General features: G+C 47.4%; 1 protein-coding gene across 3 annotated transcripts in view; it reads left to right on the top strand.

The window, feature by feature from the left end:
* The window catches only part of sema5a (sema domain, seven thrombospondin repeats (type 1 and type 1-like), transmembrane domain (TM) and short cytoplasmic domain, (semaphorin) 5A), a 267,608-nt gene that overhangs the window by 226,627 nt on the left and 16,043 nt on the right, over positions 1 to 24,938 (top strand). For all 3 annotated transcript variants that reach the window (XM_038797605.1, XM_038797604.1, XM_038797606.1), the window contains exons 16-17: positions 19,959 to 20,184; positions 23,614 to 23,832. In XM_038797605.1, coding sequence (XP_038653533.1) covers positions 19,959 to 20,184; positions 23,614 to 23,832 — 445 coding nt within the window. The remainder of the gene's footprint in view (positions 1 to 19,958; positions 20,185 to 23,613; positions 23,833 to 24,938) is intronic.

Below are 24,938 nucleotides of genomic sequence, written 5' to 3'. Positions count from 1 at the left end.
TTCTTTCTGATAGCAACTCCTTAATGGGGAGCACAGTGTACGCCCCATCCACCTCAACTAACTCGTCCATCAATCACCACTTCTCCCTCCCCTTCCTTTCTTTATGGCCCTTGAATGAGATAATTTCTCCCCGGACTACAGCTTTCAGCTTCCCAAAACATGGCTTGACGCTACCTCCCTGTTCTGATTAAGCTCAACATAATTCTTAATTGTAGAAAATTCTCTTTCCCCAATCCTATTTATTTCAAATGACACATTAACAATTCAAACATTAGCATTGCTATCAGCAACTTTTATACTATTATCACTAAAATGATGGAAAAAGAATGGATTTGAAAGAAAATGGCAAGGTAGGCATTCCTGCACCTCCTCAATTAGTTGCCATATGTGTGAACCTTGTTCGTAGTAATGCTCAAAGAAGGTCAAAAGCAAGCTTGGAGGACTGTTGTTTCACTATAAAGTCATCTTTCCACATGTTAGATACTAACTAGCCACAGTACCGCACCATTAAAATGCACACTATTCATCAACTGGCAATCATTCAAGACAAATTCAGAACAGAACAATTGGCTCCTGTAGTAACCTAAATGAAATAGTTTTTACAAGCCTCTTTCATCTAACGAAAATTCCTCCATAAACTCCTACAATAATAAGCAAAATGAATGCTTCTACTCTTGTTATATAACCTGAAAACATTGACTTAAGTGGTGTCACCCACGTGCCATAAAAAATCTATATTCAGTTCTGGTTGGAAAAGCAGCTGGGGAACACATGTCGAAACCTGGCTCATTAATGATCTAGTGACACAAACTAATGGCTGGCCTAGCATTGAAAACATTAAGGGGTCGAATTTGGTATGTGCTGAGCCCCTTTTTCAAGCATTACATGGGTACAATGATTCCTAATGTAGCAGTTGGGGGCAAGCTGTGGCACAGTGGTCCCTTTGCCAAATTACATAGATAGAACAGTACAGCACAGAACAGGCCCTTCGGCCCTCGATGTTGTGCCGAGCAATGATCACCCTACCTAAACCCACGTAACCCGTATCCCAACAATCCCCCCATTAACCTTACACTACGGGCAATTTAGCATGACCAATCCACCTAACCCGCACATCTTTGGACTGTGGGAGGAAACCGGAGCACCCGGAGGAAACCCACGCACACACGGGGAGGACGTGCAGACTCCACACAGACAGTGACCCAGCCGGGAATCGAACCTGGGACCCTGGAGCTGTGAAGCATTGATGCTAACCACCATGCTACCGTGAGGCCCCAAGGTACATCGTTTAGGTGTACCAGCTGGATGCCAAAAACAGGCGCTGGATGCTATGAATATGCAAATTAGGAGCCTAAAACACATTGAGAGCCTTTTTTTGAAATTGACAGCAAAGATCAGGGCCTCAGGATTCATTAACAGCCCTTGTTGCCAACAATAGAACAGAACCCAAGTGTAGTGACAGCAGGTGAGCTGCAAGCTGGTGTGGAACCTGTCAGATTAGTGCCCTATGGTTGCAGCAACACGCATTCCAGCTAAAGTGGGCACTTTTTCCACCTGCTGTTTTCCTACCCCTGCCCCCGACCCCAGCCCGACTCGGTACCTTGTCTCGGAGAATTCCAAAGCTGCCCCCAGAAATCTAACCAGGTTTCTTTCCTACCATATGATTCAGTGGTGACCACACCTACAGGAAACAAATGCTGTTCGGAACCATGAGTGAGCACCATCCAGTCAAAATCAAATGGCAGTCAATCTCCAAAGTGATTCTGGACATGCCAATGAGGGGGGAAAGAAGAATGAGTAGAGTAATCTCCGTCTTTTGCCTTTGGACTCTGATGGAATTCTATTATCTGGCTCAGAAATTATGGCATCCCTGACATGGATGTGTCCCACTAATATGACAATGATTCCCACTCCGTGATTTGGGATACAGCTATGACAGGAACACTGGAAGGATCACCCTTGAGTTTATGAGATCATAACACATGAGGAAGGATCTTTAGTATGGCGGGCTTTCCCTTCCCACCATCCGAAGATTTGGAGGCGATTGCATCCTCACTGACATTGAGAACGGTAGCATTGTGGATAGCACAATCGCTTCACAGCTCCAGGGTCCCAGGTTCGATTCTGGCTTGGGTCACTATGTGCGGAGTCTGCACATCCTCCCCGTGTGTGCGTGGGTTTCCTCCGGGTGCTCATTTTTCCTCCCACTGTCCAAAGATGTGCAGGTTAGGTGGATTGACCATGATAAATTGACCTTACTGTCCAAAATTGCCCTTTGTGTTGGGTGGGGTTACTGGGTTATGGGGAGAGGGTAGAGATGTTGACCTTGGGTAGGATGCTCTTTCCAAGAGCCGGTGCAGACTCGATGGGCCGAATGGCCTCCTTCTGCACTGTAAATTCTATGATCTATGACATTGCCTGCCCCGCAGCGATTTCAAGCTCCAATGAGCATTAATTGGCTGGAGGCGAGGCTTCCGTCCCTCAGTCAAGAGGAGGTGCCCCTTGAAGAGTTGCCAGTCAATCTGATTGGTCGGCAGCTCTCTAGTCCATACAACACCACAAGTACGGGACTGCCAAGTAGTACCCAAAGCCAAGGTCCCTGGATTCCAGGATTCAAGGTCCCAGGGCAGGGAGGTGAGAGGAGCCTTGGGACCTGGAGCGAGTGACATTACAGTGTCACTGAAGAGGCTGGAGGAGAGGAAAGAGGGAGATCCTGCAGTTACCGGAACTTATGGGGGGAGCACTCGAGGTTAATTGGGGACTGCTGATGGGGACGTGCCCGCCCACCACCTAATCTCCTGCCTGAACTCAATTAATATTTGAGCTTCCCCCATACCTGGAACACTGCCACCAGCCTAAAATTGAGGAAAAAAACCCTTAGGTGCCAATAATTGGCCACTTTAGGGCCACAATGAAATGAAATGAAATGAAAATCGCTATTGTTATGAGTAGACTTCAATGAAGTTACTGTGAAAAGCCCCTAGTTGCCACATTCCGGCGCCTGTCTGGGGAGGCTGGTACGGGAATCGAACCGTGCTGCTGGCCTGCTTGGTCTGCTTTAAAAGCCAGCAATTTAGCCCAGTGAGCTAAACCAGCCCCTAATGGGGCAAGGGTGTGTCGGCCAGCCATCCGATTTTTCACCTGCCCCAGGATAGAATTGTGGAAAGGCCAGCGCGGAGCCCATCTGTGGAATTTTATGCTCACTTCCCAACCTACAATCAACCAACGGGAAACCGTAAAATTCTGTCCATGTAATTCTTAGCAATCACTGAGATTCATATGTTAAAAAAGTTGAGCAGACTTTTACTTATTTTTTCATTAGGTCTATCAAATATAACTAGCTGCAAGGATAAAAACAACTACTCATTTTTTAAGCTGAATGCACACAATTCAATTTTCAGTACAATTCTAAATTGTACTGTTAAAATCTTCATTTGATAAGTCTGTCAAAGTGTTGCAGGTAGAGATTTTTATGCTTGTAGCAACATCTATGATTGATGTACTAATCAACTCTGCATTAAACAATCACCTATTTATGGTAATTGCACTAAATTTATGCAGAACATATGGGGAATGATTGATATATGAAGTGTTTCAGGATGTGGGATGGGACTTAATGTACAGGAAGTATTGGTACTTAATAGTCAAAGTATATCTCTTTTGTAAGTTTGAACAAAGTTACTCCAATATTTTTCATTGATTTTTTTTGTAATGAGATTTACAGTTCATTACAAATGTTCTACCATTCACACCTCAGTTAAAACAAGTTTTACGTTTAATTTTCTCCCCTGCAGTTGTGTTTTCCCCTTTCCAAGAGATTTGATTTATGCAAACGTTCCATGGGCAGCAACAACATTATGTTGGTTATGCGTGAGACGAGGGATTAAATTTTAACTCCTCAAAACGGATGGTTTGGGGGTCATGTCAGAGGTTAAAATGCAAAAACCTCAATCCGCTTTAAATCCATTCCCTAATGGAGGCAGATAGTTGAGAGAGTAATTGAACTTGCAGAAAGTGAGTTGGATACGTAAATATTACAATGAGGTTTTATGTCTTCATTTCCACGAATCAGCCAGGCACCAGGGATTGTCGTGAATCTGCACTTGCCTCCCAATGTAACCTCTGGTATACGCAGTCACTTGCACACCTAACTCACTGGTGTGTGCTTATCAACTTGTGACAGTACTGGTTTGTGCGCACTGAGCTTCTCTATAATGTGTGTCATATCTGCCACTGGCCTTCCTTTGTCATTTGTGCCCCCGCCAGTTCTGCCCCATGCCCTCATTTACCCTGTCCCATGCTCTTACCAACCCTTCCCTATACTCTCTACTGAGCCTTCATTTGTTCCCTGCTGAGCCCTCGCTGCAAGATACTCCTGCCTCTAGCCATTACGAGGCACGGTCTATCTAGCAGTAGTGTTAATCAGTAATTTCAAAGCGTCAAAATAAACCGCATCTTGGTACGATTTCCATAGAGATGTGGGCGTGATCTACAGGCCATGTTATGCCCGAAAGATGGCGCAGCATACGCAGCATAGCCGGTAGATGTTGGGAGATCCCTCTTCCAGGATCTACCCAGTTCACCATGCCTCCCGAGATCTAACTCGATCTCATGAGATGTCGCAATCTGAATGCCGCCCAATATGGGCGGAATCACTATTTTGCAAATCTGTATACTAGAGTGAGATAGGTAGTCTCACCCTAGCTGAGATCTACCCAAGGCGTTGGGATTTAACCCTTTCGCATCGGAGACCTCGGCGAGCACCGTTCAGTGCTGGTCTTCACTTCACAAATGGCCTGACATCTTTACAAATGGCCCGAGGACCCCCTTATAGGTGAGTTGGGGCTTTGGCGGGGGGGTTCGGGATCACATTGGGGGGGGGGGGGCGAAAGATCGGGACGCCATTTTAAAATGGCGTCCCGATCTCCTGCACTGAGGAGTTCAGGTGAGCGGAGCTGCTCAGTGCAGCAAATGGGACGAAGTGCGGCCTCAGCAGGGTGCACCACCCGCTGAGGCCCCGAATAGAAACAGTAGATAGTGTGGCATTTCTTGCCATAACGAGTGCTGGGAAACACCCGGCTAAACGCGCTCATTACTGGACTCTGTTCCCATTTGGTTAGACCGTGCCCCATAACTTTTAAAAAGATATTAATTCCCCAACGATTGATGAAAACAAGATTTCACTTTTTAACACTTTTACTGTAGGAAAAAACAAAATCAATATAGATTAAATATTAATTGACAGTCAACTAATAAATCAAAGAAAAGGTACTTTTTCATTCATCAACTAGCCCAACCAAAATATGCCTTACAAAACCCCGAACTGTATTTCATTCTTTTGGCAGATATATAGCATTAAGAGGACATCCAAAAGTCTCCGAGCTCTCCAACAGAGGTTCACTTCTCCCCACCGAAACTTCCAGTATCCTTCGACAGTTGTCCAACCCCTCTTGAGTTTTGCTGGATATGATTATCACCAGCAAGGCATACCGCCATGACTCCCCTTCCTAAAATCTCAAGAGCCCTGTCTAGTCCGTCCTCTTCTCTTGAACAGAAACCATCTGCTTGATCATTAACCAAAAGCATGTTCCCACAACAGTAGCTTAATTGTTCCTGTGTCTCAGCCTCAGTTGTCCTCCTCCTGTGGGATTATGGGAAAGGTGTTAAAACCGCCATTCCTTCTCGATGGGTTTCTATTTGAGTTTCTTACCTGTCAGCATGATCACGTCGGCATTTCTCCGAACTGCGATGTTTATCAGGAATGATAATTTGACATTACTTTCCGGAATTCTGTTTTATGTTGAGTTAAAGGTACATTTTAAAACATAATTGTCCTCCAAAGTTTAACATTCATAACAACTCACTACCTGACTGACAACCTGCTATTTGTTACACCAAAATCAGCTCTTGCAAAGGTCTAATGCAGGAAATTATATAGCGTAAGCAATTATGAACATGCTCGCAGTCTGGGAAATAATTGTAGAGTATAACCTTGTAAACAGAGGGCGGTATTCTCCATTTGGGGACTCACACCAGAGTAGAATCACTTCTGGTCTACATTGGTGCTGGGAGCAGCGCTCAGGAGCGATTCCCTCTCCTTTGCTATGCAAATTTATGCATGGTGGGGAGCGTGTGTAATTCCATTGGAATCCTGGTATTGGGCTGCTGTTTTGAGCAGGAGGTTCGACACCAAGGTCCAGCACACAATGCAAATCCTGCCCCCCCCATACCCCCTGCTGAGGGACATTCTCCCCAACACCTCCACAGGAATTACAGATCACCTCTCCTTTGACAGCATGCAAGGATGAGTGCACCCGATCCCACCCCCCCCCCCCCCCCCCCCCAACAGAGACCTCCCCAAATTATGAGGGGCATAGATAGAGGAGACAGGAAGAAACATTTCCCCTTGGTGGAGGGATCAATGAACAGGGGCATAGATTTAAGGTAAGGAACAGGAGGTTTAGAGGGGATGTGTTTTCACCCAGAGAGTGGTGGGAGTCTGGAACTTGCTGCCTGAAAGGATGGCGGAGACTGAGACCCTTATAATATTTAAGAAATATTTAGATGTGCGCTTGCAATGGCAAGGCACACATGACTATGGGCGAAGTGCTAGAAAATGGGATAAGAATACTTAGGGCTGGTTGCTTTTGAGCGGCGTCGACACGATGGGTCAAAAGACATTTTCTATGCTGTAGACCTCTGTGACTCTCTGATTATCTGAGACCCCCATACCATAGAGTCCCTAGTATCCAAGACTCCCCCAATCTCCTAGAGCCCCCATATATCTGAGACCCTCCAAAAAATCAAAGACCCCTATATCAGAGACCCCCATATCAGTCACCCCTGCCTGGAAGCTAAAGAGCAGTCCAAGCAGAAACTGTGAGAAATCACTACTTTTTCACTTACTAGCCCCTTGCTGCCTCACACCAAAGTGTTGAAAGCAGTGGCTGCTACTTCATAGAAAGTCAAAATACATTACAAGGTTTTAAGGAGATAAGTGCTTTCACCCTCTTCTTCTCAGTAGAAAGCACTTAACTTCTTTTGATGTGTTGAAGACCAGTCAATCATAGCTAGATGTTGACAAACTTTGTGGTTAGCTTCAAAGCAGGGTTCTTGAGATGCATTCAAGCCTCAAGGGAAATGAAAATATACAATCCGAACACCTGCATGTCTGGAAGCTATTACTCTGTCAACTACAGCCTACTGAAAGCTATTTCTCTTTGAATGTGAATAAAATTCTTGCAGATCAAAGGATCTGAGTGGGTTTAAAGCCTTGTAATGTGTTTTGGCTTTCTGTGATGTTACATCTGAAGCTGTCAACACTTTTGTCTAAGGAGGTCTCAGGAGCTGGTAAGTGAAATAGTAGTGATTTTGCACTGTTTCTTCCTGGGCTTAACTTCCAGGCAGGGGTGACTAATGGGGGGGGGGGGGGATTCTCTGATATTGGCGAGGTCCATGATGGGGGAGGTCTCTGAAGGTGGATATCTCTGATATGGTCTTTGATATGGGGGTCTTTGATATGGGGGTCTTTGATGTGGGGGTCTCTGATGAGGGGGGTCCCTGATACACGAGTCTCTGATGGAGGTGGGGGGGTCTTAGATATCGGGGCCTCTGTTGGGGGTCTGATGGTGGGGCTGGGGTGGGTAGGATTTGCATTGTGGGGAGGGGGGACCTCCAATGGACTTTGGGGCACCAATGTTAAGTACTTACCCCCTGGACACACCGCGGGGTCCAGCGCAACAGGGCCATGCTTGAAAATACTCGTACCAATCCACGTCCACATAAATCCCGACCAAGAGGATCAGAGCATCCCAGGGGTATGGCGAATTGGGCTTCCAGCTCGTTAATTGGATGCAAGTTGGCTCAAATGACCAATTTGCATTCTCTCGCCCGCATGGACGTGTAGCTCACTGTCAGCGGCAGCGGTGACGGACATTGGAACGAAACCGACACCTGGCGCTCTGGATGGGAACCCCGCTGCAGGCAGCGGTAGGAGAGAGAGAGTCCACCCCAGAGTTTCCTGACTGCCAGTTGGGTTTCTCCTACTGGGGCTAACATGGCACAAACCAGAGAGAATTCCGTTAACTTGCTTCAGCTTTTCTACAGATTGCTATATTTCACCCTCTATTTTTGCAGCATTACCAAACTCAGTATTTTAGCAGTCATTCTATTTTCAGCAAAAGGCTGCCTGGTTTCTCATGAAACTCGGCAGCTGAAAGGAGGCGAGAGAAACTGCATCCATGAGGTAAATGCTTTTATAGAGCTGCTTGTCGGCCAGGAGGAGCAGCAGTATTTCCTTCAGCCCAACAACCTATCCAGTATCTCACCCTGCGATCTGGTTGCTCCCCACCCCACCCATCATTGGACCACATACACCTGAACATCAACTGCTCCCCTGAACACCATATGACTCCCTCCCCTGACCACCAAAGAAACATCTCCAAACACCAAGTGCTTCTCCCAACCTGGACAGATATCCTACTAACCCCTCAGCCATCACTCTTTCACAGCCCTTCCCCCACAATTGGGACAGCCCAGGATGTTGACAAACTGTTAATTTATGATGATTCACTTCCAAGACTGATGTAGCTGGATTGTCTCCCATGCACCAGTAACTAGGTGGGGCAGGGCAAGCTTACCATTGGCAACCTCAGTATTTGTCAGTGGCAAGCCGTCTCTCATGGCTAAGAGAAAAAAATGTTTAGCTGCAGAATTGAAAAAGCCGCTTCTGCTTAAATAAGCTCCTCAGTATGTGGAAGAGAGATTCAGATAACACCTAAATGGCAGAGAGAGGGATAGCTAGGAGGATTTCTGTTGTGACAAGAGTTCCCATAATTCTGGACACTTTGGTAGATATACATCTGATAGAGATGAGGGTATTCTACATAGGGGGCCTTAGAAGAGGCTGGTGTAGAGAGGCAACAATGGCAGTCATCGATCCCACATATGGCAACACAGCTATTTCAGTGATCTCGTGAGGTTGGTAGTGATATGTATACCCTAAAAGAAGGCAGGAGGCATGATTCACCTCCACACGTACCTGCCCTCGGTGTTAATCAATAAATGGATGACCATCATCAAGACACCTCACACTCTCCACAACTGCGATCCCCTCCTACTGTTCCACTGCACCTTCCAGCTACCCGAGACCAACAGTGTGAGTGTCAGCCGGAAAATATCTGAAATTGCTGCATAGCCTGCACCCAAAAACCATTCTCACCATGGAACAGCTTCAGATATTGGATTGAAGTTAAATCTTGCTCTGCCATCTCCTTGCTAGGGAAATGTGTTTTGTCACTTCAAGCACCAGCATAGTTGACCCTGAGAAGGAGAATCACAAACAGTGTAAGAGAGAGCGGATATATCACAGGCTGATGTATCATGCACCAGTGAGCAGGTGGTGGGGTGGCTGGGGGCATGTGTATGTTCCAAACCTGGCGCTCTGGTAAGAAACTATTGCTTTTAGCTGAAGAACCCAAAGACTAACATCTCATGGGCTTTGTTTACATCAGACGATTGAGGAGGGAGCATCAGTTTCACTTGTAGGCAATGAAGACTGCTTCCTCATATGTAGAAGAGTTAGTGATGCATTGGATCGGTCTTCAATATAATGTAGGAAATTAGCCAACATCTAACCTAGTCCCATATTTTGCAAACCATCTAACTCAAATAGCCTTGGACTGATTACAATCCTTTCACGCTCTTAAAAACTTGAATGATATAATTGCAGTCATTTTACTGTCAGATTCATTGGAGGACAATTTTGATGGGCTATGTTTGCACCAGTCTCTCAATGGGACACCTCATCGTGCTATTTGCCATCAGTTACTGCTGCGATACTGCCCAGAAATGATGAGGAACTTCCAGGTACACAAAATAGCCTTGGACGCCGGAAGGGAACGTATAGGGGCTGGTTTAGCACACTGAGCTAAATCGCTGGCTTATAAAGCAGACCAAGGCAGACCAGCAGCACGGTTCAATTCCCATACCAGCCTCCCCGGACAGGCGCCGGAATGTGGCGACTAGGGGCTTTTCACAGTAACTTCATTGAAGCCTACTCATGACAATAAGCAATTTTCATTTTCATTTCATATAGATATTTCCTCCCTGTCCACCATTGTACTCTGTACTAAAATTCATGTAGTAAAGCTATACCATTCCTAACCAGGACCAATTTACAATTGACATATTTCTTGATGAACAAGGGTGGCTGCAAGCATACAGCAAGATACACATTGACTGTCACATCATCTAGAAAACTTAAGGTTCCATTTATTTTTTATTTTTTTTTAAATAATTTTTATTGAAAGAGTTTTTCCATACAGACATTTACCCCTACTAATTTTTAAATTATTTACAACACAATCCCTCTAGGCAAATGTCCCTCCCTCGCCCGCCCTCTCGCGCGCACCAGTCCTCCCCTCCCCCCCCCCCCCCCCCCCCCCAGGCAACCTTAACAAACAAGGCAGCCTACAGTTTCAGACATGAGCAGCGAGCAGACTTGCCCGCGTTACAGTCGTGCATGTCCCCCCACGACCCTTGCTGCCCCCCCCCCCTCCCCTCCCCCCCCCCTCCCTCGCCCCCCCTCCCCCCCCCCCCCCCCCCCCCCCCGGGTTGCTGCTGCCACGACCCCGAACGTCTATCTCTGATCTAAAAAGTCAAGGAAAGGTTGCCACCCGCCTGGCGAATCCCTGTACCGACCCTCTCAGGGCAAATTTGATCCTTTCTAGCTGAATATAGCTAGCCATATCGTTAATCCAAGTTTCAACGCTTGGAGGCCTCGCGTCCTTCCATTGAATTAATATCCTTCGTCGAGCCACTAGGGACGCAAAGGCCAGTATTCCGGCCTCCCTAGCCTCCTGTACCCCCGGTTCTACCCCGACCCCAAAGATCGCAAGCCCCCATCCTGGTTTGACCCTGGAAAGGTTCCATTTATAAGTATAAACAAATACAATGGGCGTGATTCTCCTTCCCGATGCACCCATTTTCTGGTGCGCACGACCCGCCGGCAGCAGGATTCTTTGTCCCGGCAGCCGGCCAATGGGGTTTCCCATTGTGGGCAGCCCCACGCCGTCGGGAAATCCGCAGGTGTGAGTGCGCTGCCGGCAAAATGGAAGATCCCTCTGACGGAGAATCCCGCCCAATAGTCAAGGGAAACCTCATGAGGAAGAGATAATATGGATCTGCAGGACTCAGATTTTCACCATGATGGACAGCGCCTGGAAGACAGCCCCCCATACAAAGCACTTCCCATTGTTGTAGGGCAGGAATGGGAGCAATTTGCATTTCATGCATGCACGATTCATGGAGGTAGCTGGCCATTCAAATCATCAGTGAAGTCAGATTTTGGAAATCCAGGAGTGTGAAACCCGAATTGTGCAGAATGGACCTGGCATGAGTGGGTCTGAACTTTGCGGATTCATTTGGATACCCTCGCCTTTTTGATCCTTTTTGATACAGTAGCCTTTTTGATCTGCATCCGGGATATCTTTAGGAGAGGTCAAGTGTCCCTTGGGGGAGGTCAGGTGCTCTTTGCAAGTGTTACAGGTAGTGGACAGATGGGGCGAGATTCTCCCAATGGGAGTCTAAGTGCTGACGCCAGAGTAAAAACCGGAGTGTTTTACTCCGGCGTCGGTGCACGTTCCCAGACCCCATTCTGGGGCCTCCGTCGGGCTGGCAGGGGCGTGGCCCGATTTGCGAGACGAGAGCCTCAGCGCGGCATTGGAGACGCAGTTGGGCGTTCTCCCCCAGGCTGCCCCGCACAAAAAATGGCGCAGGGATATAACATTGCCGGCAGAGGAAAGGAGGCCCACCAAAAGAGAGGCCGGCCCACCGATTGGTGGGCCCCGATCGCCCCCCCTGGCGAGGGAGCCCCGCTCCCCGCCACAGGCTGCCCCACGAGCATTTCCGCAGAGTTCCCGCCGGCAGCTACCAGGGGTGAACGTGCCGGCGGAACTCTGTCCTGTCGGAGCGGCCGCTCGGCCCATCCGGGCCGGAGAATCGGCAGACCCGCCGATTCCAGCGGCCCGTAGCAGCGCCGGCGCAAACAGCGGCGATTCTTCGCACCTCGTAGAATTGCGCGTCGGGTCCGGGGCATTGTGGCACGGCCCGAGGCGTGGCTCGGAGAATCGGCCCCATGGGCTTTTACTCCAAATCATCAATAATCATAGAATCATAGAATTTACACTGCAGAAGGAGTCCATTCGGCCCATCGAGTCTGCACCAGGTCTTAGAAAGAGCACCCCACTTAAGCTCACACCTCCACCCTATCCCCGTAACCCAGTAACCCCACCTAACCTAAGAGCAATTTGCATGGCCAATCCACCTGGACTATGGGAGGTAACCGGAGCACCCGGAGGAAACCCATGCAGACACTGGGAGAACATACAGACTCTTCAAGACAGTAACCCAAGCCGGGAATCGAACCTGGGACCCTCGGGCTGTGAAGCAACAGTGATAACCGCTATGCTACTGTGCTGATGTTTCATGGGTATCGTTAGATTTTTAGTTCCAGATTTTTCAAACTTATTCAATTCAAAATTCACACCTGCTGTGGTGGGATTTGAACCCGGGTCCCCAGAGCATTACCCATGGCTTCAGGATTACTAGTCATGTGGCAATAATAATAATCTTTATTAGTGTCACACCTAGGCTTGCATTAACGCTACAATGATGTTAATGTGAAAACCCCTAGTCGCCATACTACAGCATCTGTTCGGGTACACTGAGGGAGAATTCAGAATGTCCAATTCATCTAACAAGCATGTCTTTCAGGAAATGGCCTGCGTGGACCAGCTGGCAAATGTGTTCGCGGACATCCTAAACCTGTCCCTACTCTGTTCAGAGCTCCCCACCAGCTTCAAGAAGACCACCATCATACTGGTGCCAAAGATGATGCTGATCTAGAGGCCACAGACTGACGCTGAGACCCCCTATAACAACGCCCATGCAGTGACATGGGGCATGATCGAGTGGTGCTTCGGCTTCCTGAAGATGCCAACTTAACTGGTGTCTAACTTTCTGGCCTTACGGGCCCTAACGCCTAGGTGGATCCCCAGGTGGTACATCAGGAGTGGAGGCGACCTGCAGTGAGTCCTGCTGTGTGACCTGGATCCCCATTGGTCGTCTTCTGGGGCTACCGGGTAGAATGGGCCTGGCTGCTGCTCGGGAGTCACAGGTAGCATGGTGCTGCCCTGTTCTGTCAGCTGTGACGGGAGATCAGTGTCATCCCGGACTCGAGCTCCAGGGTGTCTTGTGTCTCTTGTCGAGGGCTGCCATCCGTACTGCTCTCCTCATTGCTGGTCAGCACATGAGGGGGTCTCCGACTGTGGCACTGGCTGAGGGCAGGGAACACCAGAAGGACCTGCCCCACCTTCAGAAGGACCTGCCCCACCTGCAAGACCCAAGACAAGATGCATGATTAGACGGCAGGCCGGGGAGGTGTGGGGTTAGTCGGGGTGAGGGTGGGGGTTAGTCGGGGTGAGGGTGGGGAGAGGGTGGTGTGGAAGGTGGTTGACACATGTGGCATGGAGAACCACAACTCAACGGGGTCTCACTTCTTCGCCCACGGCCGATCTCCACCCCGGCAACCACACTTTCCTCTGGGCCGCCAAAAGTGTCCATGGTCCTCTGCTCAGCCACGGTGAGGTGCTGCAGGACCGGCCGTTATGGGCGGCCTTCTCCTGTGGGGGAAAAACAGAAAACGACAGTGTTAGACAGTCCGACTCATGCAGCCCAGAGGGTGGGTAGTTGGTTGCCTCAGTGGGTAGAGCACCCGACCATGGCAGCAGGTATGGGTACCGGTATGTGGTGCAGGGTCGGGGTTCGGTCCGCTCTGAGTTGGGGGTTATGGGTGTGTGGGACAGGGTTAGTGTTGGGGGCACAGTGCTGCCTACTCACTGTAGCCGCCCTGAGGAGGACGTGCAGTGCTGCACTGCTGACGGGGCCAGATGATGTTGCTGGTGGCGCTGATGGCCTCTGCCACCTATGCCCAGGCACAGCGAACGATGGCAGCTGGCAGCCTTGTTCCCGGGCCGGAGTATAGGGTCAGCCGCCGCTCCTCCACTGCATCCAGGAGGGTCTCCAGCTCCGCGTCCATGAAACGGGGGGCCGTTCTCCTTGCAGCCATTTTGTTGGCTGGGATGGTGTGTGTGTGGGGAGTGCAGTGTGTATATGTAGCTGCAGCTTGTCAGCCTCCTGAGTATCTGTTGGCTGGGATGGTGTGTGTGTGGGGAGTGCAGTGTGTATATGTAGCTGCAGCTTGTCAGCCTCCTGAGTATCTGTTGGCTGAGATGGTGTGTGTGGGGAGTGCAGTGGGTATATGCAGCTGCAGCTTGTTGGCTGGGATGGTGTGTGTGGGGAGTGAAGTGGGTATATGCAGCTGCAGCTTGTTGGCTGGGATGGTGTGTGGGGAGTGAAGGGGGTATATGCAGCTGCAGCATGTTGGCTGGGATGGTGTGTGTGGGGAGTGAAGTGGGTATATGCAGCTGCAGCTTGTTGGCTGAGATGGTGTGTGTGGGGAGTGAAGTGGGTATATGCAGCTGCAGCATGTTGGCTGGGATGGTGTGTGTGGGGAGTGAAGTGGGTATATGCAGCTGCAGCATGTTGGCTGGGTTGGTGTGTATGGGGTGTGAAGTGGGTATATGCAGCTGCAGCTTGTTGGCTGGGATGGTGTGTGTGGGGAGTGAAGTGGGTATATGCAGCTGCAGCATGTTGGCTGAGATGGTGTGTGTGGGGAGTGCAGTGGGTATATGCAGCTGCAGCCTGTTGGCTGGGATGGTGTGTGTGGGGAGTGAAGTGGGTATATGCAGCTGCAGCATGTTGGCTGGGATGGTGTGTATGGGGAGTGAAGTGGGTATATGCAGCTGCAGCATGTTAGCTGGGATTGTGTGTGTGGGGAGTGAAGTGGGTATATGCAGCTGCAGCATGCTGGCTGGGATGGTGTGTGTGGGGAGTGAAGTGGGTATATGTAGCTGCAGCATGTTAGCTGGGATTGTGTGTGTGGGGAGTGAAGTGGGTATATGCAGCTGCAGCTTGTTGGCTGGGTTGGTGTGTGTGGGGAGTGAAGTGGGTATATGCAGCTGCAGCTTGTTGGCTGGGATGGTGTGTGTGGGGAGTGAAGTGGGTATATGCAGCTGCAGCATGTTGGCTGGGATGGTGTGTGTGGGGAGTGAAGTGGGTATATGTAGCTGCAGCTTGTTGGCTGGGATGGTGTGTGTGGGGAGTGAAGTGGGTATATGCAGCTGCAGCATGTTGGCTGGGATGGTGTGTGTGGGGAGTGAAGTGGGTATATGCAGCTGCAGCTTGTTGGCTGGGGTGGTGTGTGTGGGGAGTGCAGTGTGTATATGCAGCTGCAGTTTGTCAGCCTCCTGAGTATCTGTTGGCTGGGGTGGTGTGTGGGGAGTGCAGTGTGTATATGTAGCTGCAGCTTGTTGGCAGGGATGGTGTGTGTGTGGGGAGTGCAGTGTGTATATGTAGCTGCAGCTTGTCAGCCTCCTGAGTATCTGTTGGCTGGGGTGGTGTGTGTGGGGAGTGCAGTGTGTATATGTAGCTGCAGCTTGTCAGCCTCCTGAGTATCTGTTGGCTGGGGTGGTGTGTGTGGGGAGTGCAGTGTGTATATGCAGCTGCAGCATGTTGGCTGGGATGGTGTGTGTGGGGAGTGAAGTGGGTCTATGCAGCTGCAGCATGTTGGCTGGGATGGTGTGTGTGGGGAGTGAAGTGGGTATATGCAGCTGCAGCATGTTGGCTGGGATGGTGTGTGTGGGGAGTGAAGTGGGTATATGCAGCTGCAGCTTGTTGGCTGGGATGGTGTGTGGGGAGTGAAGTGGGTATATGCAGCTGCAGCATGTTGGCTGGGATGGTGTGTATGGGGAGTGAAGTGGGTATATGCAGCTGCAGCATGTTGGCTGGGATGGTGTGTGTGGGGAGTGAAGTGGGTATATGCAGCTGCAGCATGTTGGCTGGGATGGTGTGTGTGGGGAGTGAAGTGGGTATATGCAGCAGCAGCTTGTTGGCTGGGATGGTGTGTGTGGGGAGTGAAGTGGGTATATGCGGCTGCAGCTTGTTGGCTGGGATGGTGTGTATGGGGAGTGAAGTGGGTATATGCAGCTGCAGCATGTTGGCTGGGATGGTGTGTGTGGGGAGTGAAGTGGGTATATGCAGCTGCAGGTTGTTGGCTGGGATGGTGTGTGGGGTGTGAAGTGGGTATATGCAGCTGCAGCATGTTGGCTGGGTTGGTGTGTGTGGGGAGTGAAGTGGGTATATGCAGCTGCAGCATGTTGGCTGGGATTGTGTGTGTGGGGAGTGAAGTGGGTCTATGCAGCTGCAGCTTGTTGGCTCGGTTGGTGTGTGTGGGGAGTGAAGTGTGTATATGCAGCTGCAGCATGTTGGCTGGGATGGTGTGTGTGGGGAGTGAAGTGGGTATATGCAGCTGCAGCATGTTGGCTGGGATGGTGTGTGTGGGGAGTGAAGTGGGTATATGCAGCTGCAGCATGTTGGCTGGGATGGTGTGTGTGGGGAGTGAAGTGTGTATATGCAGCTGCAGCATGTTGGCTGGGATGGTGTGTGTGGGGAGTGAAGTGGGTATATGCAGCTGCAGCATGTTGGCTGGGATGGTGTGTGGGGAGTGAAGTGGGTATATGCAGCTGCAGCATGTTGGCTGGGATGGTGTGTGTGGGGAGTGAAGTGTGTATATGCGGCTGCAGCATGTTGGCTGGGATGGTGTGTGTGGGGAGTGAAGTGGGTATATGCAGCTGCAGCATGTTGGCTGGGATGGTGTGTGTGGGGAGTGAAGTGGGTATATGCAGCTGCAGCATGTTGGCTGGGATGGTGTGTGTGGGGAGTGAAGTGTGTATATGCGGCTGCAGCATGTTGGCTGGGATGGTGTGTGTGGGGAGTGAAGTGTGTATATGCAGCTGCAGCTTGTCAGCCTCCTGAGTGTCTATTACAAAACCGGTGAATCCCGCACCATTTCTCATTGGAATTGATTCTGTTCGACGTGGGGTCGGTGCTAGCCCCTTAACAGGAGCGGAATTGGTCCAGTTGTGCTGTTGTGAAAGTTTATGAATCTAGCTCTGGCATCAACACGGGAACGGAGAATCTCGCCCTTTATATTTAAAAGTTTTTGAGTGCAGTGTCGGAGCCACGAGGCTGACTTTCCTCCCAGTCCACCTCCGCACCTGAAATCCTCCTCTGTTCTTCTGGGGTTGCCCACCCCGAAATCTAATCTAGTCCAATCCCCCCGTCCAAGACCAAAAATCGGAAGTGTGGGCAGCAATTTTTAAAGATATGGTCCGCGGAGCCAGGAATTCTGTGTGCCTGTCTGGTAGGTGAAAATCCAGTCCCAGAGATTCTTCAAGCAAACACAGTTGGTGCTGGAAATAAATGACAGATTAGTCAACATATATAAAGATAGAGAAAGCTTACTGTTACTCTTTAACTCTTTATCCGGTGAATACTGTTTACTCAACACATAAATCCGCCCTCTCTTTGTGAATACCGAATAATCTGCCGACAGTTTACTACATTTTAGGGGACAATTTGTGATATGAGGATCGCGCATGCCCAGCCGCGAACCTCTGAACACCAAAATGGCTTTTCAACATTTTTTTGTTTTCTTTTTACTTGTATGGTGTGATTTAGGATCAACCTAACTCTCACACGGAAGGAAACTGGATATTCTGCCTCAGAGTTAAACATAGTCCTCAACAAATTCATGCGAGACCTAGAATTATGTCACATGAAATGAAATGAAAAATGAAAATGAAAATCGCTTATTGTCACGAGTAGGCTTCAATGAAGTTACTGTGAAAAGCCCCTAGTCGCCACATTCCGGCGCCTGTTTGGGGAGGCTGGTACGGGAATTGAACTGTGCTGCTGGCCTGCCTTGGTCTGCTTTCAAAGCCAGTGATTTAGCCCAGTGTGCTAAACCAGCCCGAGAAGAACATTAGGTTCTTCTGCTGAAAAGCGATGGGCTGAATTTACCGGTGTTCACGCTGGCGGGATGTTCCGGTCCCATGCGTTGTCCAGTGATGAGGGGTGCAGTCAGCGGGAAATCCCATTGGCAATGGTGGGACCAGAAAATCCCACCCAATGATTGGTGGATTGCTTTCAGTGACAGAGTCCAGTGAATGACATTCTTTGGTCAGCAAGCCTTGCATGTTACTCAAATAGTTATTCCAATTTAATGCTCCTGATGCGGAACATCATGTGATGGACGTGCATTGGGTATTGGAAGGTTAAGGTCAGGTTCCCAGTTTATAGCCTACGTTATTTTCAGTCTATCAGAAAATATTCCCCATGATGTCAAGACAGGGGAGTGCTCAAGCCCTATTATTGAATTCCTATCTGTCTCTTGGTTTATTTTTGCTCAAGAGAATGTCATTTCTTCAACTGATCTGTCGACAAAAGTAGCGTTGGAACAGAGATACCATTATGTGGATGTTCAGAGGCGCTTTTCTGCCGAACTAAGACATTTAGGAAATATAAGCACTATTCATAGCCTAGAAGGGCAGAACTGTATCAACACAAAGAATTACAAAAATTAGTGGAACGTATCCCCAGGGTAAAAGAGATCTCTGTTGCCAAAGTGTAATCCCATTCAACAGGATCTTGAGTTAATTTTGACGCATAGCGATACTATATTGGGCAGAGAACAGGGAAGGCCACATGATGGGGTGACATAATGGCTTAAAAAGATAAGCATCCCAAAAATGTACCAAGTGGACAGCTTTGGATCATTGTCGATGTTAAAAGAATCTCTGCACTTTTAATGCTTTTTCTTCATGTTTGAACATTTAATTAAATTAAAATTCACCTTCAAGTCTTGTAAGGTGGAATTTCTGATTTATTAGACACATTGTCATGTGTTAAATTTTCAGATATGTAAGAAAACAAGAAAGTACTGTGTCATATTTAACAATTGTGCTTTTCAATGGCTAAAAGTTATGACTTGTTCTTCAGCAATTGTTGATTTTAGATTATGCTTCCCGACATTTTTTACGCCCCCCCCTGGCGCCCCCCCCCAGCGATTTCCCCCCCCCCCCCCCACCCCCCCCCCCCCCCCCCCCCCCAGCTCGGAAAAATCGGCGCTCGCCGTTTTTCACGGCGAACGCCGATTCTCCGAGCCCGATGGGCCGAGCAGCCGGCCCTTCACGCCCGTTTCACCACGGCAGCAACCATACCTGGTCGCTGCATTCATGAAACGGTTGCCAGATGCCCGTTTGGGGCATCTAGGGGCCCGATTGGCACGGGAGCACCACGATTGTGCTCAGGAGGGGACAGGCCCGCGATCGGTACCCACCGATCGTCGGGCCAGCGCCCAAAACGGACGCACTCTTTCCCCTCCGCCGCCTGCCAAGATGAAGCCGCCACGTCTTGCCGGGCGGCTGAGGAGAAAGACGGCCACCGCGCATGCGTGTTTCGCGCCATCTGCACGATGAAGTCATCCGCGCATACGCGGGTTGAAACCGGCAACCCGCCCATGCGCGGATGATCTCACAAATGAGCCGTTTTGCGCATCATTTCTGGCGCGATGAGGTCGCGGTCGGGAAAGGCGGAGGCCCTCTCCTAGCCCCCGGGTGGGGGTGAATTAGGTGCGGGGAGCGGGCCCCGAGGCCGTCGTGAAGCTCGGCCGATTTCACGATGGCCATCCCGATTTTTATTGGGAGCGGAGAATACCGCCCCGCAAATGGTTTGCGCATGATTTTTAGTACTAAAATTAGGTAGCTTCTGCAGTGTTCATGTTTTCTTCTCCCTTTCTAAGATGAATATGTACTTGTATCATATCTGACAACCTAAAAAACATTTCAAAGCATGACTGGCAGCTCACACAAACACAAAACTGAAGTATAATGAATGTTGATGGATTACCCACCACTGGTGGTACAAAACGAAAACCTGTTTCTATTGTGATGATGTTCTAATTCTTCTCATTTTGTTTTTTTAAAATGAATTTACAGGAATACCAACTTTGTAATACTAACCTGTGCCCTGAACTAAAGAAGACCACTCCTTGGACCCCTTGGACGCCTGTTAATATCTCAGACAATGGGGGTCACTATGAGCAGAGATTCAGGTACACATGTAAGGCACGTCTGGCTGACCCAAACCTCCTGGATGTCGGCCGCCAAAGGATAGAGATGCGTTACTGTTCTAGTGATGGATCAACTGGCTGTTCTGCAGGTGGTGAGTGGACATATCAAATCCTGGACGTTGGAATTATTTCATTTTTCCGAACAATAAAATAATTGGAAATACTAGGAGCATTGTACCTCCTGTCATACAAAATGATCTTCTAAATATTGTGTACTCCTTTTCCCATGACTCTCCAACTAACCTAAGTAGATGTTTTCAGTAGGCAGTCATTATAGCCCAGAAATGACATACTGTGAGCATAATTCTGTCTTTTTATTAAATGGAAGGACTAATCCATGATTTAATGCCTCCAGTCAAATAGTGGACAGAGAAATATCATAAGGATGCATTAACGTATCTGTTAACGTAGCCAAGAGAAATCTCCGGGCACTTAATTTTAGATAAAAGCTTAATAGTTGCTATAAATTTGACCCGAAGGTACTTGCCAAAAAGTTTAGACATCCTACTTCCTAATTCCAATTATCATTAATGCTGCTATCTAATTTTCATGTGCAGGGGATTCATGTATAATAAAGAGAAAACACAGAGTTTGGGTTTCCCATGCAGTAGAGGCTTCATTTTGATATATTGAGAAATTATAAATTAATAATTTTTGAATTGAAGATACTTCAATTAATCATTTCTTTGTACTTCACCTAATTGGCTGGTCTTTATATCTCAATGCAGACACCAAACTGTTCAAGCACAGGGGGCTGTTGCTTTCATTTGACTTATGCCAGTATATATGCTTTCCAGCTGGAACCACTGGATAGCAATTAAAAGCAAAAACCCATTTTGCTTTTTCCTCTCTGTAAGCCAGGCTGTACAGAGGCACTGAGGACAAATGTAACGCCCACCACCATCGTCTGAAGCTGGGAGCAGTTTCATGATAGATAGGTGGCATGTGCAATGTGGTAGATACCTTTCATGATGCAAGATAGTAAGTAGGCCCTGTATAATACTTTGTTTCGAGGATGGTAGCTATGAGGAAAAGATTACCAGCATGGCTACTGGAACAGGCAACTTGTATAGGTTGCAGAAACAATTGAACAGGTTCTGGTTGTATTGTTAGGACTGAAGTGCTGTTGGCCATCAGATTGGCTAGCAGTCCTTGGGGTGGGACATTATCCCTCAAAGGGATAGACACACCAACTGCATTTTTCATGTGCTTTCGGTGTTAACAGCCTACCGTTGGGACTTCCATCCCTTTAAGGGTCCCAACCCTATGAGCTGCCTGCTAATCAGATAGCCAGCAGCTCTTCAATCCCAAAAGCGCCACTAGAAGTGTGGCCACTGCTGGAACTGCAAACATTACAGCCGCAGTATCGATGGAGAAGGCACTAGAATCTAGGTAAATTGGTTGGGCTTGCCGGGACCATTAAAGCGAATTGGCGAATAGTTGTTCATGGAGGGAAGGCTTATTTTTGAGAGAGTGCTCTTGCCAACTGGCATCCTGCATGGGCCACAGAATACCCAATCAAGAGAGCTTCCCTCCCCCATACCCACAAAGAGATGGTGGTCATCACATGTGACACATCACCTGCTATTGGTGTTTTATTCATGGCAACAGGCACACCACCCCTACCATCCAACCAGTAACCCCTGACCCCACCCCACTCACAGCATGCACCATAGGATCCTGTAAAAACCTGGCCTTTATTTTTGTTTCTCTATAATAATCTTTATTGTCACAAGTAGGCTTACATTAACACTGCAATGAAGTTACTGCGAAAAGCCCTTAGCCGCCACATTCCGGCACTTGTTCAGATACACAGAGGGAGAATTCAGAATGTCCAATTTACCTAACAGCACGCCTTTCGGGACTTGTGGGAGGAAACCTGAACACCCGGAGGAAACCTTTACGACACGCTACCAGAAACATCGGTGGAAGCAAATTCCGCAAGGTCTTAAAAGAGAAATTAGAAAATATTTCAAAAATCAGCAAATAAAAAGGGTGTTGGATTAAGTGAGTAACTATTTCAGAGAGATGGCATCTGAGATATGAAATTCTATGCTTATTTTTTGCTTGCCACTTATTGGTCCTCAGTGACATCAGCTTAGACACAGACTGACAATCAGTAGAGATTCTTTTGGGGGATTTATTAAAGATTTCATAAACTTTTGTCATCTTATTGTGCCTATAATTATCGCCTTTCACTGTCCCTATGTATCAAAATTTCACTTGCTCCTCCACTGCACTCCTACTGCTAGTATGCTCCCTGCAGCCGTCAAATTGTGTATCTGGCGATGTAATTAATTGTGTGATGGTCTAACCTTGCAGAGTTATGTTCTGTTGATTCTCAGTGAGGTTTGCACCAGCACTCAAACACTTAATAAATGAGTTGCTCTAGCACCAAATCTTTTAGCGATTCTCTTCATTTTAAAGGTTGTCTTAAAGTGCCAATTATAATTGAATTTTCTTTGAGCAATCCACACCCAAAACACTGCATTCTGATACAAAGTAATTGGTATTGATAAATTGGTGATGATGTTTCCACTGTTGTTTCACACAGGTTAAATATGGTTATAAAGTTTTGAAGAAATTGTTGAATATATATATATGGAGTAAAGATACTTTCTTCTTTGTTAATAGCAAAATCTAGCCCAGGGGTGGGCAAACTACGGCCCGCGGGCCGCATGCGGCCCGCCAAAGGTATTTCTGCGGCCCACCAAGTCATTAAAAAAAAAAAAAAAATTTTTTTTAAATTTTTTTTTTTTTTTTTAAATTTTTTTTTAAAGGTTAATGGGTGGGGGGGCTGTTGGGTTACTTACTGGTATAGGGTGGATACGTTGACTTGAGTAGGGTGATCATTGCTTGGCACAACGTCGAGGGCCGAAGGGCCTGTTCTGTGCTGTACTGTTCTATGTTCTATATGAGGCGCCCACAATCATAACCGGGTGAAGTAATTATTTTACTTAATATACTATGCGGCCCTTTGTGAATTGTGAATTTCTGAATGCGGCCCTTGCACGGAAAAGTTTGCCCACCCCTGATCTAGCCTGTGCATTTGTATCTTTAAGGGTGGAAATTAGAAGCTTCTTTAAAGCAACAATACATAGTAACTCTTGTAAACTGGAAACTGCAGCCACACTGAACATTTGTAATAATATTAAACTGGTACCAATGTTTGATACTTTTTTTGGCAGAAGGAAGGTATCAAGAAAAATGCTGATTTCCTTGAACCCATTTCAGTTACGAATCCATCTTAAATGAGAAATGATTTTCCTTAAACAGTATTCAGTCAAATTTGACCTATAGTTAAAACATTCCACTTGTTGGGAAGTATATACCATCTTGTAATTGGAAACTTATTATTTTGGGGCATTTTACCTGATGAATAGAAAAAGTTCTTGTACCATTAGCTTAACAAAATATTAGTTCCACCATCATAGTTTTTTCTACATAGGTTAGCAGTTTTTCTTCTTTTATTTCTAAATTTGGAGCTTCAATTCCTTAATTTACCCTTTTGTTTCCCACAGGGTTTTCTGGAAGTATCTTACGATATGGGAGATTTTCTGCCTACACAGTCAACGGTGCTTGGTCTGCCTGGTTACCATGGACACAGTGTAGCAGAGACTGCAGCCGGGGAATTCGAAGTCGCAGACGAACGTGCAACAATCCCGAGCCAAGGAACGGAGGACTTCCCTGTCTAGGGCACTCACTGGAATATCAGGAGTGTAATATCATGCCTTGTCCAGGTACAGAAGACAGGATTTTGTACTGCGTAGCAATCAAACAGAGTAAAATTGCTGTTTGTAAATAGGCTGAACATTTCTGTTCTTACTGGTTATAATAAACATCCTTCTTTCTTTCCATTATAAATGGAGAGCGAGGAGGAGAATGAGGAAAGGAACATATATATTTCAGCACTACCAGATGTTAGTATGAATTACTGTTGATCTTTCATTCTATTTCTGACCGCCACAAGGACCATAAGACAGAACTTCAGACAGTGTGACAAGCACATTGTATGTTTCTTATGTAGACTCGTCTATACCTCTTAGAAGGATGAGGGGCTAACTGAGTTGGCCTTAATCCACCATACAGTCATCTGAAAAGCTCATGTTCATATCACACAAAATAGATTTATTATCATATGGACCAATATATTGTAGACTATTCAAATGAATAATAAATCAAAATGGCATATAGTTTTGGGGCCATTGAGGTGCCCTTTATAGAACAAAGAAGATGACAAATTTTTAAAGCTTGTGTTTAATTGCATTTAATAGCTTGGGTGAATATAATATACTGGATGTGATTATTTAAATTATGCCATTATTTAAATCCTATACGTTGCAATGACTGTACATTTATTTGGTGACCTATTCTCCTTATAAAAACAAGCTTTATAAAAAACCTTCCGCATCTAATTTTATTAAGCAAAGGTACATTGTGTAAGAGCGAAATAATCCATTGATTAGTAGTTTGATTGATGATTGAGATACGTGGCACTTTTCACTTATCTTAAAATGGTCCATAATTAGATAGCTATTAGAAGCCTTGTCTAAAATCCAAGAACGTATCCCTAACCAATGAGGCATTTTATAAGCAAAACCTATCATTGCAGCACTTACTCGCAGTTTACTAAGAGTTGTTTAATTGGCATGAAACAAAGGGTAATAGGGTGGAACTTAAAGGGTGCTTTGTGCTCTATTTGAAGATAAAAGTAATCTCCGAGCATTTCTTTTACTATTAGAATGGAACAGACCATTTACTTTAATCTGGGGATCGAACTTCGGGCCTCCATTTTATCATCGGCTGTCAGAGAACGTGAGAGTTATACATGATCTCTTTCATCAGC

This window comes from Scyliorhinus canicula, chromosome 5 (genome assembly GCF_902713615.1).
Source record: "Scyliorhinus canicula chromosome 5, sScyCan1.1, whole genome shotgun sequence".
Taxonomy (NCBI): Eukaryota; Metazoa; Chordata; class Chondrichthyes; order Carcharhiniformes; family Scyliorhinidae; genus Scyliorhinus; species Scyliorhinus canicula.
The sequence above is the reverse complement of the archived record's forward strand: the minus strand, read 5'-3'. Positions and strand labels throughout refer to the sequence as shown.